This window comes from Notothenia coriiceps, unplaced genomic scaffold, assembly GCF_000735185.1.
Source record: "Notothenia coriiceps isolate Sejong01 unplaced genomic scaffold, NC01 NC01_scaffold00033420, whole genome shotgun sequence".
In the NCBI taxonomy this organism is placed as follows: domain Eukaryota; kingdom Metazoa; phylum Chordata; class Actinopteri; order Perciformes; family Nototheniidae; genus Notothenia; species Notothenia coriiceps.
The window spans coordinates 175,218-189,305 of NW_011366121.1; the positions used below are offsets into that span (position 1 = coordinate 175,218).

The 14,088-nt window shown below is 42.6% G+C and overlaps 1 protein-coding gene across 1 annotated transcript in view; it reads left to right on the top strand.

Moving 5' to 3' along the window:
• Positions 1 to 13,372, top strand: part of LOC104961548 (protein diaphanous homolog 1) — an 87,975-nt gene extending 74,603 nt beyond the window's left edge. Inside the window, exons 29-30 of the mRNA XM_010789857.1 lie at positions 3,736 to 3,825; positions 11,022 to 13,372. Coding sequence (XP_010788159.1) covers positions 3,736 to 3,825; positions 11,022 to 11,203 — 272 coding nt within the window. The 3' untranslated portion in view covers positions 11,204 to 13,372. The remainder of the gene's footprint in view (positions 1 to 3,735; positions 3,826 to 11,021) is intronic.
• Positions 13,373 to 14,088: the final 716 nt, after the last annotated feature.

Here is a 14,088-nt window from a genome sequence, read left to right on the forward strand (position 1 = left end):
CTCACACACACACACACACACACACACACACACACACACTCTCTCTCTCTCTCACTTTCTCATCCCTGTATACACACAGTTAACTCTCAAATCCTGCCCTGCAGACACACATTAATGCACAGGCACTTTTTCCCCTTCTCTCTGACTGACCTAGTTTCAGAACATTCCTCCTCTCTCCGACTCCAGTCCTGTTCCCCTGGGACTTCACAGTCAAAATGAGCTCCAGCCTAAGTTCACTTAGTTTATAAGTGTTTGTATTTGTGTTACAAATTATGCCTTCTTTTTGTGAGTGTTCCTGTTTTGCTTATGTGTTAGAGAACCCTTGCTTGGGCCAAAGAGTTCTCTGCATCTTTTCAGTGAACCTCTTTTACAAAAAGTAGTCCTGGCCTTCCTCCTAGTTCTCCATGTTCCAGCTGGCTTCTCCTCTCCTCTCTATTTTGCTTTTGTTCCATTACTCCTTCTTTTTCCCCCTTTCCCTCCCCCCGTGTCCATTTAAAGGGCTCTTAAAGAAACAGCAAGCACAGAGGCCCCACTTGGAATATTTGTTCTCAGTGTTTAACGTACATAGCTGACATTTTGTGGTAGAAAGTGAAGTAGTCAAATGTCATGTTCAGCTTCTAGAGGCATGCACGAATGGAACATTATAGTGCTTCAAACATGTGTGTGTTGTTCATGAGCGTTAGTGGGCGAGAGATCATTTACATACAGGTGGCATATTTGGTTGCCCCCTGTAGCCCGGAGTCATTCGATACCCCCCCCGTATTCAAATTCAACCACGAGCAAATGTTGGCATACACACACCTGGCCTTTGTCTTGTATTTGCTTGTACCATCACACTGGATGGCTTTTACACAAAGGTTGTTTAACAGCAGCTTTACTTTCTCACACCAACAACGTCCTTGTTCCCTTTTTATTTTCGACTCCCCACTCACATACCCTCCCTATCTGCTCAATTCTCTGAATGTTCCTCTCTCTCACTTTCTGTCTCTTTGTACACTATCCCAGTCGTTGGGTAAACCCTGGAAGGTCAGTGTGTGTTTGCACTTTGTGGCCTTGTCATTCCTATGTGAGCCAGACAGGCAGCCGCTCACTCACTGGGACTCTTTCTGCTCATGATCTAGGCATGTGATGATAGTTATTGTGAATAACAGAAACCTCTGAGATTCTTTCTAGATTATAATTTATTGAATCTTCTGATCACCACATCATTTACTGCGTTTCTTTAGCTTTATTTAGCCCTCATAAAACATAGCTGAGGCTCCAAGCAACCAGACTGACACACCCAACATCCCACACTCACTCTCTGTGCTCGATGTAAGACCTTTTCTCTAATTTGATCTGATAAATACTGCATGCTGCTGTAATGAAACATCTATTACTGGCTGTCATCCTTGGACAAATGCCAGACTACTTGGCAACTGGCTTTTCCTGGTTTCCACAGCTAGGTGTCAGTGCTGTCTGTAAAAGGTTGAGGCTTTTATGCACGTGGTAAAGGGTGTGTGCATGTGTGGTCACACTCCCACACAGATGCTGGTATGGGAACTGCCACAAGGAGTGCTCGTGCTCCACACAGAGAGTGAGTAAAGGGCGTAGTGTGGGGGAGGGAAGGTAGTAGAACAGCAGATGCTCTCCTGAGGATTAGACTGTGTTGTAAAGAGGGGAGGAGAGGAGAAAAGCACACGAAGAGAGAGAGAGGATGAGATAGGATAAGCCTGAGTAGCCTGTCTCACTCCAGGCCACTGTGAAAGAGAGACACCATCATGGCACATGAGGAATATAGAGATTCTTCCCCCCTTTTCTCTGCTTTGCTTTCTGCCGTAGTTGCTACTAAAATATTGCATCTTCAAATGTTATTGTGTGAACGTCCTTTAGGGGTGCTACTGCTCCACACAACATGTTGTCCTCACACAAGAGATTTAAAGAGACATCTTTAAGAGCTCATGATCCAACCCAATTACACAAATCAATCCGTCTTATGTTCTTATTTGCTGCAGCTCATGTAATACCTGGCTGTTTGTATCCTGCACTAGAGGAGTGTGTGTGGAGTGTGTGTGCAGTGTGTGTGCAGTGTGTGTGCAGTGTGTGTGCAGTGTGTGTGCAGTGTGTGTGCAGTGTGTGTGCATGCTTGTCCTACTCCCAATCCATGCATTTGTTGCACTGAGTCTTCCAACACAGTTTCAGAGGCCATTTCAAAGTTAATGGTGTATTGATTCTGCATGATAACACCATTAACTGGATATCTGTCCCTCATGTATTATCTAAAGGTGGTTTAATGCATCAAGTGTTATTCCCCCCATTATGAGCCCTTTACTATCCTCGAACAAAACAAACATTGTTAAGCTTTTTTAAAAAAAAAGCTATATGGCTTCATGAAACACTATGTGGCTTCATGTTGCCCGAGGCCACACACAAACACGAAAGAGCTCCATGCATATGCTATACAGTGCACTGGCCTAGGACATTCTAATTTTAGTCAGGAGTTCACTCTGGCTTCAATAAGACTTCTTTATTCACAGCCAGGTCATTGTGTTGGCCCTCAATCGCCTCCAGTGCATCTTCACAAATAGGTTTGTGTGTCTGTGTGCTACCACCAGTATTTTAAGCTAACCATGTGATTAGTTTGAGTGGAAATGTGCCAGATGTGCTTTCCCGGAAGGAGAAAAACATGGCCTACATCCCTCTGATCTATGTGTGCAGTTGCAGAGCATGGAAAGGGCGGGGTGTGTGTGTGTGCAGTTGCAGAGCATGGACAGGAAGGGGTGTATGTGAGCTGTGGAAGTCCTGTGGAGTGTGTGTGAGAGAGACTTTCTCTGACGTGACAGGCGAGAGAGACCACAGACCATCTGCTTCATGGCTTACTGCAGGATTAAATATTGTGTGTGTGTGTGTTTGCGCAGAGCTATGTGTTTTTTTTGTGTGTTTGGGGGTTGGGGAGGTGACAACATAAACCTTTAACCCCCAACCTCACTGCCCCCTTCTCCAGACCCCTCTGTCTCTTTTCAGGTTCAAATAGAAATAATTAAAACCATCTGCCTGAGGGCTGAGCTGTGCCTCTGAATCCTGCCCACACAACAATAATGACACAACACTCATACACTTATAGACAAAGCTGCATTGTCATGAAGTACCCCCTGATTCCTGATTTAAGATCACCACACCATGTGGATGTAAACAAACAAACAAACAAACAACAAGACCACGTGTACAAACTGTGACTGTACTCCCACACAAATACAAGGTTACTTTCTAGTCAACATCTTTTAACCATCAGCCGAACTCATTCATTCTGTGATATTGAAATGTTTATGAGGAGCTTTGGTCTCAGTGGGTGTGTCTTTCTAATAATGTTGTATGCGTGTGTTTTAGAGGTTACCTCCCTGGATGTGGAGTGTGTAGCCCCTAGTAGAGACAGTAACTGAACTAGGTCATTGCCTATCTGGGTTAATTTAGCTAATTTGCCAACATGGCTGGTAAATAACCTCCCTGCCCACGTGTGGGTGTGTGTGTTGGTGTGTCTGTGAGAACCAGTGATAGGTAGAGGGTTTAGAAAAACCACCAATCACTCCCCTGATGTTTTGTAAATGTCAGGGTTGAATTGATTTATAATAACATGGTTGTGATATCAAAGTGGCGTGTGTGAGACAGAAATACAATTTAAATGTGACTCTAGTCTACATGTTGATTTAATCCAGTGTTTCTTGATGCATTGCTGATGTTTTCATTCTATGTTTACAGACGGGGATGAAACTGGTATCATGGATGGTCTGCTGGAAGCGCTGCAGTCGGGCGCTGCCTTCAGGAGAAAGAGAGGACCACGGCAAGCAGGTACACAGGCAGAGCAGTACATCTTTGAAAAACATGCAGATGTGAAGTGCCAAGTCTTACTTGATTTAAAGATTTCTGTTTCCTTTCACACACAGTTGTGGTATGCATACTATAGTGAAACATGTGGAGCATATGAGAGTCATTTGTTCCATCTCCCTGTAACTCTGTCTCTATGTTTCTGTCAACACACAACAACATATTTGTTTGTGTTCCCCGTGTCTCTGTTCCATCTGTTGCATGGCTCAGAGACAGAGGGGGGTGGCTGTATTTCTTGGCCAGGGTTACAAGGGGGAAAAGCCAATTCACCATTAGCTGGCACAACAACAAAAGAAGAGGGAGGGTGTGGGCAGCAGGGTACTTAAGAGAGGGGCAACTGGTGGGGGTGTGGTTGTGGAATAGGAAAATATAAGAGGAATATGAATGTGGTTAGGGATAATAAACCAGAGTGTGGGTAGAGAGTTCAAGGACGTGGGATCAGTGAATAGGCAATAGGCAAAACATGTATTTAGTCCCCCTCCTCTCCAACATGTGCTTTGCTTATTGCTCTCTTGGAATGTTGACCCTCTCTGTGCAGCATGATGTATGGGTCAGGAATCTGGAAGGTTTTCCAATTCCTCTGCTGGAAAGGGAACGTTTCTGGGCTCACCTTAAATCACAATGTAACTTGTATATATTGTAGCATTAGTTTAGATCCATTGATGGTCCAATATGCAATTTCCCAATGTGTGATAAGAAAAATGGATCGAAAAAGTACTACACATTTTGCACATGATTTCATAGCCCAGCTAACTCTTACTGGTACATACAATATCTATCATAACATCTATTGAATCCCATTAAATCAACTCCAAATCCTTTTCTCCATTGTATCTTGGAACAAAAAAAAGTTGGATGGCTGTTTTTGTCATTACTAAGCCTGCCAGAAGATCATGTTCTGTGTTTGAGGACTAGTCCCAAACACAACCCCATGCTGTATCGATTTTCATTCAGGCCGCGTTGTTCAGTCTGTAAAGCTCGCAGAGACAGGCCAGGAATCTGGTTAGCTACTTATTCTGCTTTGTGTCCTACTGACAAATCCAGTTGTATTCTCTTACTGGAGACTACTAGTTCCTTATTTTGCCTTATGCAGCTTAAATGTTCCATGTACCACATTTTGTAGAAAATGGGTTTGGGTAAGACCGTGCAAATAAAAATGAGGCAGTACGAGCTGTTAGGATAGTAACTCTGTAACATGACACCATGTGTTAGGAAACTTGTGTGTAACCATGTGAGTGGGAAAGTGCCCAGTGCCCATTAACTGACAGAGAGAGAGGGAGAGGGAGCGCAAGAGAGAGCTAGTGTGTGTGTTTGTTCACATGCACTGATGTGTGGGTTGAGTATTCACACATAACAGAGGCCGGGGAAGAGTGTGTGCAACCCAATACCTTCTCAATAGAAGCCAGATGTGAAGCGGGCTCCAGAGCAGAAGAGCCCAGAGGGTAGACTGAACTTTTTCTTTCTTTTTTTTATCTTTTTCTCTGTCTCTGTCTTTCATTTGAGTTTTTCTTTGAATAACCAAATGCCTTTGGATGACATTTTTATGAAATGAAGCTCAGTGTTGTAACTGGTAGTCCAGTAAGTCACACAGGGAAAATTGCCACGTTCAGAAAACGTTCTTTAATCACAAACAGCTATGGCTCATCTCCACCAAACTGTCCAAGATAACAGTGAAAGGAGGACAAGGAGGGAGAATGGCAGCCGCAAATAGAGGCACTGTATGAAAGAAAAAGGGGGCCCATTTAGGGTTAAGTCAGTCACCCATAATGCTGTTTGGCCACCTCACAATCCTAACAGGAAATACCTTGACATGTGTGTTCGAGAGAGGGAGAGAAATGGAGAGCCTTCCTCCCTCTGCACACTTGTCTGTGGTTGGAAACATTTGGAATATAAGTGGCTGTATGAATCACATACCTCCTCCCCGTCTCCTCTTTTTCCTCGGTCTTGTCATTTTTGTTTTACTCAGCCAAAGTTCAGGGTTTTCATGGCTGATGAGGAGGGTGTGAAGCCCCGCTGTGGTTCTTAGAAAATCTCAGCTTTGACTGTTTGCATTTTGTCCTTGCTTCTTTCCAGTTACTCATTTGGCTTCCTAGACACAAAGTGCTTCACTGACAGAGTTTGACACATAGTTTGTATTCCACTGGTTGGTTGGAGTCAGAGGCCTTGAGTCAGTTGACCGAAAGTAAGAGGACGCACATCCTAACTCTGGATCTACTCAAATCTGGCAACAGTGGGGGCCACAGACTAAAAAAGTGATTCATTTTCTCCAAGTCAACAGTGTGACACAATGGTAGAAAAGGTTGCTCCTGGGTCTGATTCTAAATAAAAACATTTGGAGCTGTGAGATCTCATAAAAGTGGCATCATTTTAGTGTGATGTTTTCTCATCTCCCCCTCCCTCACTGAGCATGTGATATCATTTGTCACTAGGCCTGAGGCCGGTTGAACCAGTTGCTCATCTAATCTCAGTCTAATTACTTTCCATGCAGTCAAAATACAATTGATTTAAACTCTTGTTTTCATTGGTATCACTGATCAGATGTCACGTAATGAGTCTGCAAACACAAAACAAAGGTTCATTCACTTGTATGATCTATGAAAAAGCAAAGCAGGGAAGGAGGGGTCAGGAGTCATGCATACTCAAGTAGCAACGACATATTCTTCTTAGTTTCATACATTTTGAATAATGCATAAACTCATTGCCACGAGGTTTTACTTCATGACCAAGTTCCAAGAGTTATCACTTAGACTTTCTGGCCTAAGTTTGATCTGGCCTTTTTTTTTTTTTTTTTTTAAACACAAAAGTGATATAGAGGAGATTTGGGTAGTGGCCATTTTGGTGTGGTTCTTAAAGCATGCTTTATTTGTAATTACATTGTGAGGTATATGTTCAGGGAAATGGGTTCTTTATATCAATTCTAGTTTATGCATAGAACCACTGCAGCATGTTACATCTAATCTGATATCGCTCTATAGAGCTGGATGCTCAGACGCGTCATCAGATGGCATTTCACATTACCGTCAGACTAGGGCTGCATGATGTTGGAAAAAACTGACATTGCGATATTTTCTTCCCCTGCGATATATATATATATTGCGATATAAAAAATACAGGAATTGAAGAAAAGACGTGTGTGTGTGTGTGTGTGTGTGTGTGTGTGTGTGTGTGTGTGTGTGTGTGTGTGTGTGTGTGTGTGTGTGTGTGTGTGGTATCCTCAGCTGTCTGCCCACCCCCACTTTAAACACATGCAGACAAAACGCACACACCAGATGCTTGAATGCCGATACAAAGACACGCAGAGATGTTTGCATACCAGTACATGTAGCTAAACAGAAGTTGCAGCGTTCCAGAGGACGGTCTTGGATAGTTTCTCAAACAGTATCAAACTGGCTCTCTACCTCAGTTTGTTAGTTCTGGTCCATCTATTCCTTTTATTAGGCTAATTTGTGTGTGTATGTGTTTAAAGCAATTTAAGGGCACTTGTGTGTCGAGGAATGACGTGTCTAAACATTCACTATGGTCCCATCTGCTGGGTCACGACCCCTGTCACAATAACCAATGGCAGTAGTAACTAGTTGACAAAGCACCAATCCCAACAGAGACATGGAGATAAAAGGGACGGCAACAATAGAGGCACACGCTGGCTCTGCAGACGGTCTGCTCCTACAAAGAGACCCCCATAGAGATCTGTGCTCTCACAGATGTTCACACAAACACACATTAAGACCCACACAGACAGACACAGGAGGAGATCATTCAGACCAATAGGAGAGCACTCGTCAATCAGGTCATTACTGCAGCAGTGGTGATGTCACGTGCATACTAAACACCCATGGGACAATACATGCCAGTGAGAGTCTCATACAGTATGCACCAGTTGAGCCTATTTGGTGACATGAAAGGAATACCTCCACATCAATACTAACACGCAGACACAAGCAAACAGTGGGGCTCGATGACGTCACTCTCTCCCACAATCCTCTAGTGCAGCAGTGTGTTACGTGGTGTGTCCTGACGAGGGCGACATGAGCCCCTGCTAGGCTGGGACTGTGATGAAGGTTCAGCCTTCATCTGCAACTTCACCATCATGCCATGCTGTCATGTGACCGGGGCTTTACTGCTTCTGTACTGACACAAAGCTAAGACAATAAAGATGGCTGCTCTGAAATTGGCATCTCACCAGGCAGAGTTTATGTTCATTGGGTTGAGACTGTCTTTGATCCGAGAGGCCGTGGGTTATTCTTCGTAAATCTTAAAAAAGCAACTGAGCTAGTTCCTATTAGCTTCTCTTCTCAACGTGATCTTTCCCTCATCAGGCAGCCATTATTAAGTCTCTTGAAGAGTAATGTGACACAGATGATCTTTACACTTGACTCTCTTTGCCACTGATGGTCCCTCAAAGTGCAAACACACTCATTCAGCCTCACATTGCCGGTAAACAGACTCACAACAGTCTTTGTTGAGTCCCGACGTCTCATTTCCTACTGCTGCTCACACCAGGCTTCCTGCCAAGTGCATGGATCATTAAGTCAACATCAGAGCTAGTCTTTGGATACACATGCTCTGTATTTCCTATGTTTGTAATGCCACGTGTTAAAGGGGCACTCAAGCGATTTTTGTACTGAAATGGGACAATGTAAAAAGGCTTGAGAGAAGAAAACATTTTCAAAGTTGTAGAACCAGAGGACGAAATATCCTGACTTGTAGTCCCTATTTTAAGTAGAGTAATGGATCCTACGTTGCATCAGGGCTTTTCTTAGGGTTTAAACGGCTCCTTTTAAAGAGACATTTAACAACTGTTTTCAATCTGATTTTACACACAAGAGATCTCTAAAAGCTGCAAGACAAAAAGGTCCTCTCCAACCGTACATCAGATCACCTTCAGACATGGCGGGTGTATTGCTGTGGTCCCATGAAAGAGAAATGCTCCTAAAGAAATACAGTACAGTAGGCCAAGCAACTCGCTGAGCAGACACTGCAGTAGTTCCATTTAATCTCCAGTAGGTGGCCACGTTGCTACTGGAGCAACAAAGTGTGACCGACCCCAAAGTTATAGTCTAAGCTCTAAGGAGAAGTCTGGAGATATTCTATATTTATCTGATGAACCTATTAACACCGAACCCATACAAAAGTGCCTAGAGCTTTAGAATAGTATTTTGGATTTATTTTAATGAAAGTTTATATTCCTGGTTACCTGTTTAGCAGATTGAGGAATGTAGTGATGGATAAGATAAGACCTGAGGCCCACAGATAGCTGGGGAACCTTTGAGATGACTCACAGGTTTAAAGTTGTGGTCTTTGCATTGGGTTTGTTGACAATAACAAAACTATAGAATATTTTCATTCTTATCCTTTGTCTTTCAATGTGTTGGCTGTGACTTGTTATGCTCATTGAAAACAGTCAGATTATCTGTTTGCTTCTGAGAGTCATGTTTTTAAAGTATATTTAAATACAGAGAACATTTGCACATACATTCCCTCTTGATAATCTGCAGCTTTTCCAATGCTGCCTCTGATCCCGGCTCTTCCTCTTCTGTCTTCTCCCTCAAGAGGGAGTGGAGGAGGATGAGAGAGGAAGGAGCTGCGTTGACAGCCTTTGAAAAGCTTTTCTCTGCGGGTTGGATTTTTTTTTTAGGACAAGCTCAGCACACACACACACAAACACACATAAGATAACACCCACACTGACTCACACTCGGTTTTTGGGTCATTTGCATAATTCCTCATTAGTACATGTACGAGTGAGGGAGAGAAGTTTGGAAAGGGCCAGAAATAGATATGTCAGATATCTGTGAGAGTTCACTGAGAGAGAAAGCTTTCCCATGTATTGGTGTTTGTGAGAGATGAGGAGCGATGTGTGTGCCTCTCCAAGGAAAGTGTGTTAAGTGATACTTTGACACCCCAGCTGTCAGTGTTGATCAGTCCAGCTGAGGCTCACACAAAGAAGTCAACTGTGAACTTGAATCACCAAATCCTGCTTCTCCTCTTTCTCCCCAGACTCAATTGTGTCTTTGTCACAGCTAGTTCTGGAGACCTGTTCGGTAACTTCTGTTTTTGTGTGATATTTTCTTTGCTCGATATGAACCATGTGTCAAATATTGGTTTGTTGTTTGTGTGAACATGGTTCATTTGCATGTGTATTGCTGTTGGTTTGCATCATGACGTTGTTTGATTGATCTGTTGTTCTCAGTAACAACAGGAACACATTGCATCACTCTGTGTGTTTGTGATAACACATGTGTTCTTTACTTTTGTTAACCTTTTATTCAAAACATACACCAGGCGTCACTTAACAGCATACACAATCTCCCACTGACCTATATCATTCAAAATGGCCGCTGCTGCACAGCTGTCCTCCCACTCAGGAGAGTGACAAGTGGTATAGGATAGGTGTGTGTGTGTGTGTGTGTGTGTGTGTGTGTGTGTGTGTGAAATAACAGAGTAAGCAGGTAGAAGAATACAAACATCCTCAGGGCACAATCTGTCCCACTCGCTCTGCTTCTCTGCGTCCCTCGCCATCTCTTATCTTTCCTCACTAAATCCACTTTTTGTATGTGATGTATTCTCATTCCTCCTCTTAGTCAATCTCTCCATCCACGTTCGTCTCATTTTCATTGATCCCTGCCTCCCTAATCTTCCCCCAGCATTAATCATCCTGCTCTTCATGGCATCTTACCCTTGTTTTGCTTTTACACACTCACCCTTCCTCCATCCCACCAGTCCCACTTCCTCTTCCGCTCAATGTCTCTTATGCCTCACGTTTTTTCCCCCCTTTTCCTAATTGTTCCCACTTTGTCAAGATCAAGTTGAGTTTAATCTGACAACACACAGCGAGTTGCTCCAGATGTCACATTCATCCACACGTACAGCCACACCATTAAGCCGTTTGTGTGTCATGGTAGTGCATGTATGTGTATGTTGTAATGAAAGGGAGCATCCATTCAGAACAAAAGCCTATGGTCAGTGATATGTTGAGTACGTGTCTGCCGTTGTGATGTTGTTTGGCTAACTGACATATTTCTTGCACACACAACAGATATGTTAGTTTATGGCATGCGCTGACATACTCGAATGGACTTGTTATGCCATAAACATGACTTTCATTATTACGATCTCTCAATTATTTTATCTCCCTAACTCTCTTTCCTTTTGTTCCTTAGCCAACCACCGACGAGCTGGTCATGCAGTGACCAGCATCCTGGCCAAAGAGCTGATGCAAGAAGACACGCCTCCATCCAGCCAAGCAAAGAAGAAAAAGTCAGAGGAGAAGGAAAAGCCCAAACTAGAAGGAGCGGAGTCATTAGAGGAGTTACTGGAGGTGACTCTCTCTCGGTCCAATTAGGCCCCCACCACAGAAAGATTTGACTAAGTCATTCTTATCCAAATGCAGATGTATTTCCTAGCCATTCCAGGGGCCAATATAAATCTGAGAAAAAAAGCCCTGTGTTTTCTCCATGTCTAATCAGGCCCCTCTTTAAGGGTAGCATTGACTGTGTCTTCTGGGAGGACAGGGAGTGGCAGAGGATGAGTGCGGGGCTCTCACCTCAGCCACGACCCCCTGGATGTCCCTCATCAACCTTTGGACCTTTGCCATCGTCATAAACATGTTATTGCTTTCTTCAGCATGTGCACATATCTATTGTTGTTTGTTTCACTTGATTCACCTGTTATTCATCAAAGGGCATCTTAGGCCATTCCAAAGACTGACTCATAAGGGCTCCTTCCTTTTTTTGTGGTTATTTTCTGCAACCCACATGTAGACTGGGAATGTCTGGAATTTGGCATCCTGCAGCGTTTCCTGTGGACGTTCCAGGCCAAGACCACTTTGCGCTTTTTCACATATTTTTTAAACCTATGAAACATATCACTTTGTATTTGTCTCATATACTGTATGTTACTGTTTGTTAATGTTAATCAATTTGCTGTGTTATTGAAAAAAAAGTGCCAACCAATAGACATCCAGTCTTGTCATTTCACTCCCAGGTATCGTCCAATCACAGATTGTACTCGCGGCTGTGTGGACTCAAACAGCAGTCCTCTCCTGGGTGGATCACTGTATTGTTGTAATGAGGGAGAAGCGATTGTGTTCACTGGTTAGCACGCTTTAGTTAGATTTCACATAAAATATATAAATTTACACAATTTACACAAATGTGTCTAAGCTACCACACATGCCCACAACAGTTATATGAAGAAACTGCTTATATACATTATCTTGAACATTCCTATAAACCGCAGAGAGAAAATGTAGATTGGCGGAGAACGTTCTACCGTCAGTTAAACCAAAAGAAAACTCACTTTTTAAAGGGTGTTTCCATACAAAAGCTAGCCTGAGCAGTTTACATGCCTGTATGTGTTTGAGAATAAGTGTGTGAAGTAAGCCACCTATATTTAGTTTTATGTGCACATTCGACTTCATACATATGTGTGTTAGTGCATTTAGGTTTAAGTGTATGCGTGTTTTGCCATCTGTAATTACTGAACAGTACCAACCATGCCGTCATAAATCCTAGGTTTCATAAACCCTCCTTGTGGTCTTTCTGCTGAGGATATAGCCCACTGGAAAAATGCCCGAAAACTGCTGAGACAAGTATGTGTGTGTTTGTGTTGTTCACCCACTCTCTCTCCCACTGAACTGCAACAGTAGTTGATGAATGTCTGGCCTTGCTCTTATTTGCATTCAGTAGCCATCAGCATACATGTTGCCATGATGTTGTGGTGTAATATCTGACAGGAATCCTGAGGTGATGTCAGCTGCTCCATGCAATATGTATAACTATGCAAACACAATACTGTAGTGTGTGTGCTCCAGCTCTGATACCCAGCAAGCCTCAGGAATCTAGAAACTACCGGGTGGACTCCAGCGGTCTTTATCAAGCCACTGATTGAGATCGGTGCTTAACTGTGCCCAAGGAAGGAGGGAAATTATTGTATCTCAGAAAGTTCAGCATTTCAGAAATAAAATAATCTACACCAGCAACACCAGCTTTTATATATCTTCTATTACAATTGGAATATCTTTGGGCATGGAGGAACTGGCACTTAACATACAAATAAATGAGGTTCTTCAAGTACAGTATAGGTGTAGAGATCCTTATTCAAGTGCTAGAGCTGCGTTTCAATCCAGTAACGCTGAGAAAAGACAAGTTGCTGAGCCTCCTCTGAAGCACGGGATAAACTGGAGGCTGCTGCGTTTCATTCTGCTCGTCTCTGCAGGTGGACAGTGCCGGGCGGTTGGGTCCCAGATATTGAAAGTTTTAATAAGCACCATAATGGAGAGAAAGATTAAAATGAGAATAGGAAATAATCACTGGAATTGTTGTTTTCTAATCTGATCATTCCTATTGTTTATTAATTTTTTTAAGAGATTTTTTTCTATGTGATTTTTACAGTTGATTATTCTAATGTATTTGAATGGAGACACCATTTTTTTTTTTGCTCTGTATACAGAATAATGCACATAGTCATTCTGTTTGCTACCCAGGACTATTAAAAATGTCTTAAGTAAATAAATAGAGCGACTGGCTTATTATTTGTCTGAACGTGCACGTCATCTGTAGATGTTTTTCTGTGATCAAATGTAGTTCTCTATTTTTGCCAAAGTACATTTATTTTGAAGCAAATCATTTTCCATTTTCCCTCTTTCTGTCTCTCTCCCTCTTTCTCTCTCTCGTAAACACATTGTGCAGTAAAATACCAGATGGTTTCTGCACTCTGTGAAATGTTATTTTATTGCCAAAAGACAGCAGAAGAATGTATAAACAGTTGAATTCTTAATTTTTACTGATAAATTCCAGGAGACATTTTCCAGCATTGATAGCCAGTGTTTGACTTGAATTGTGAGCAGGTGAGGGAGAAAGAGAACACTTAATGCCTTTTGCATCTTTTCATAATTTGCATAACGAGTATTGCTGAACTCCTAAAACAAATGTACAACATCTAGCTTGATATTTCCTTAGAATGATTTAGGTTAATGCTTGTTTCGGCAAACTAACCCTCTGTCCATGACTCAGAACATTTTCCTAACATAAAATATAATCCAACCCAGTCTCATGGCATTTCGTGTTCACCAACACGATTTTTAATCTAAAGATTCGTGTTCACCAACACGATTTTCCCCTTTTTTTCGTGTTGCACAGCACGATCTTAAAAGCAATGTATTTCTACTGGTAATGTGTTTCGTGCCTGCAGCACGTCTTTTTCTCCGGTCGGGTCGTGGAAGACCGG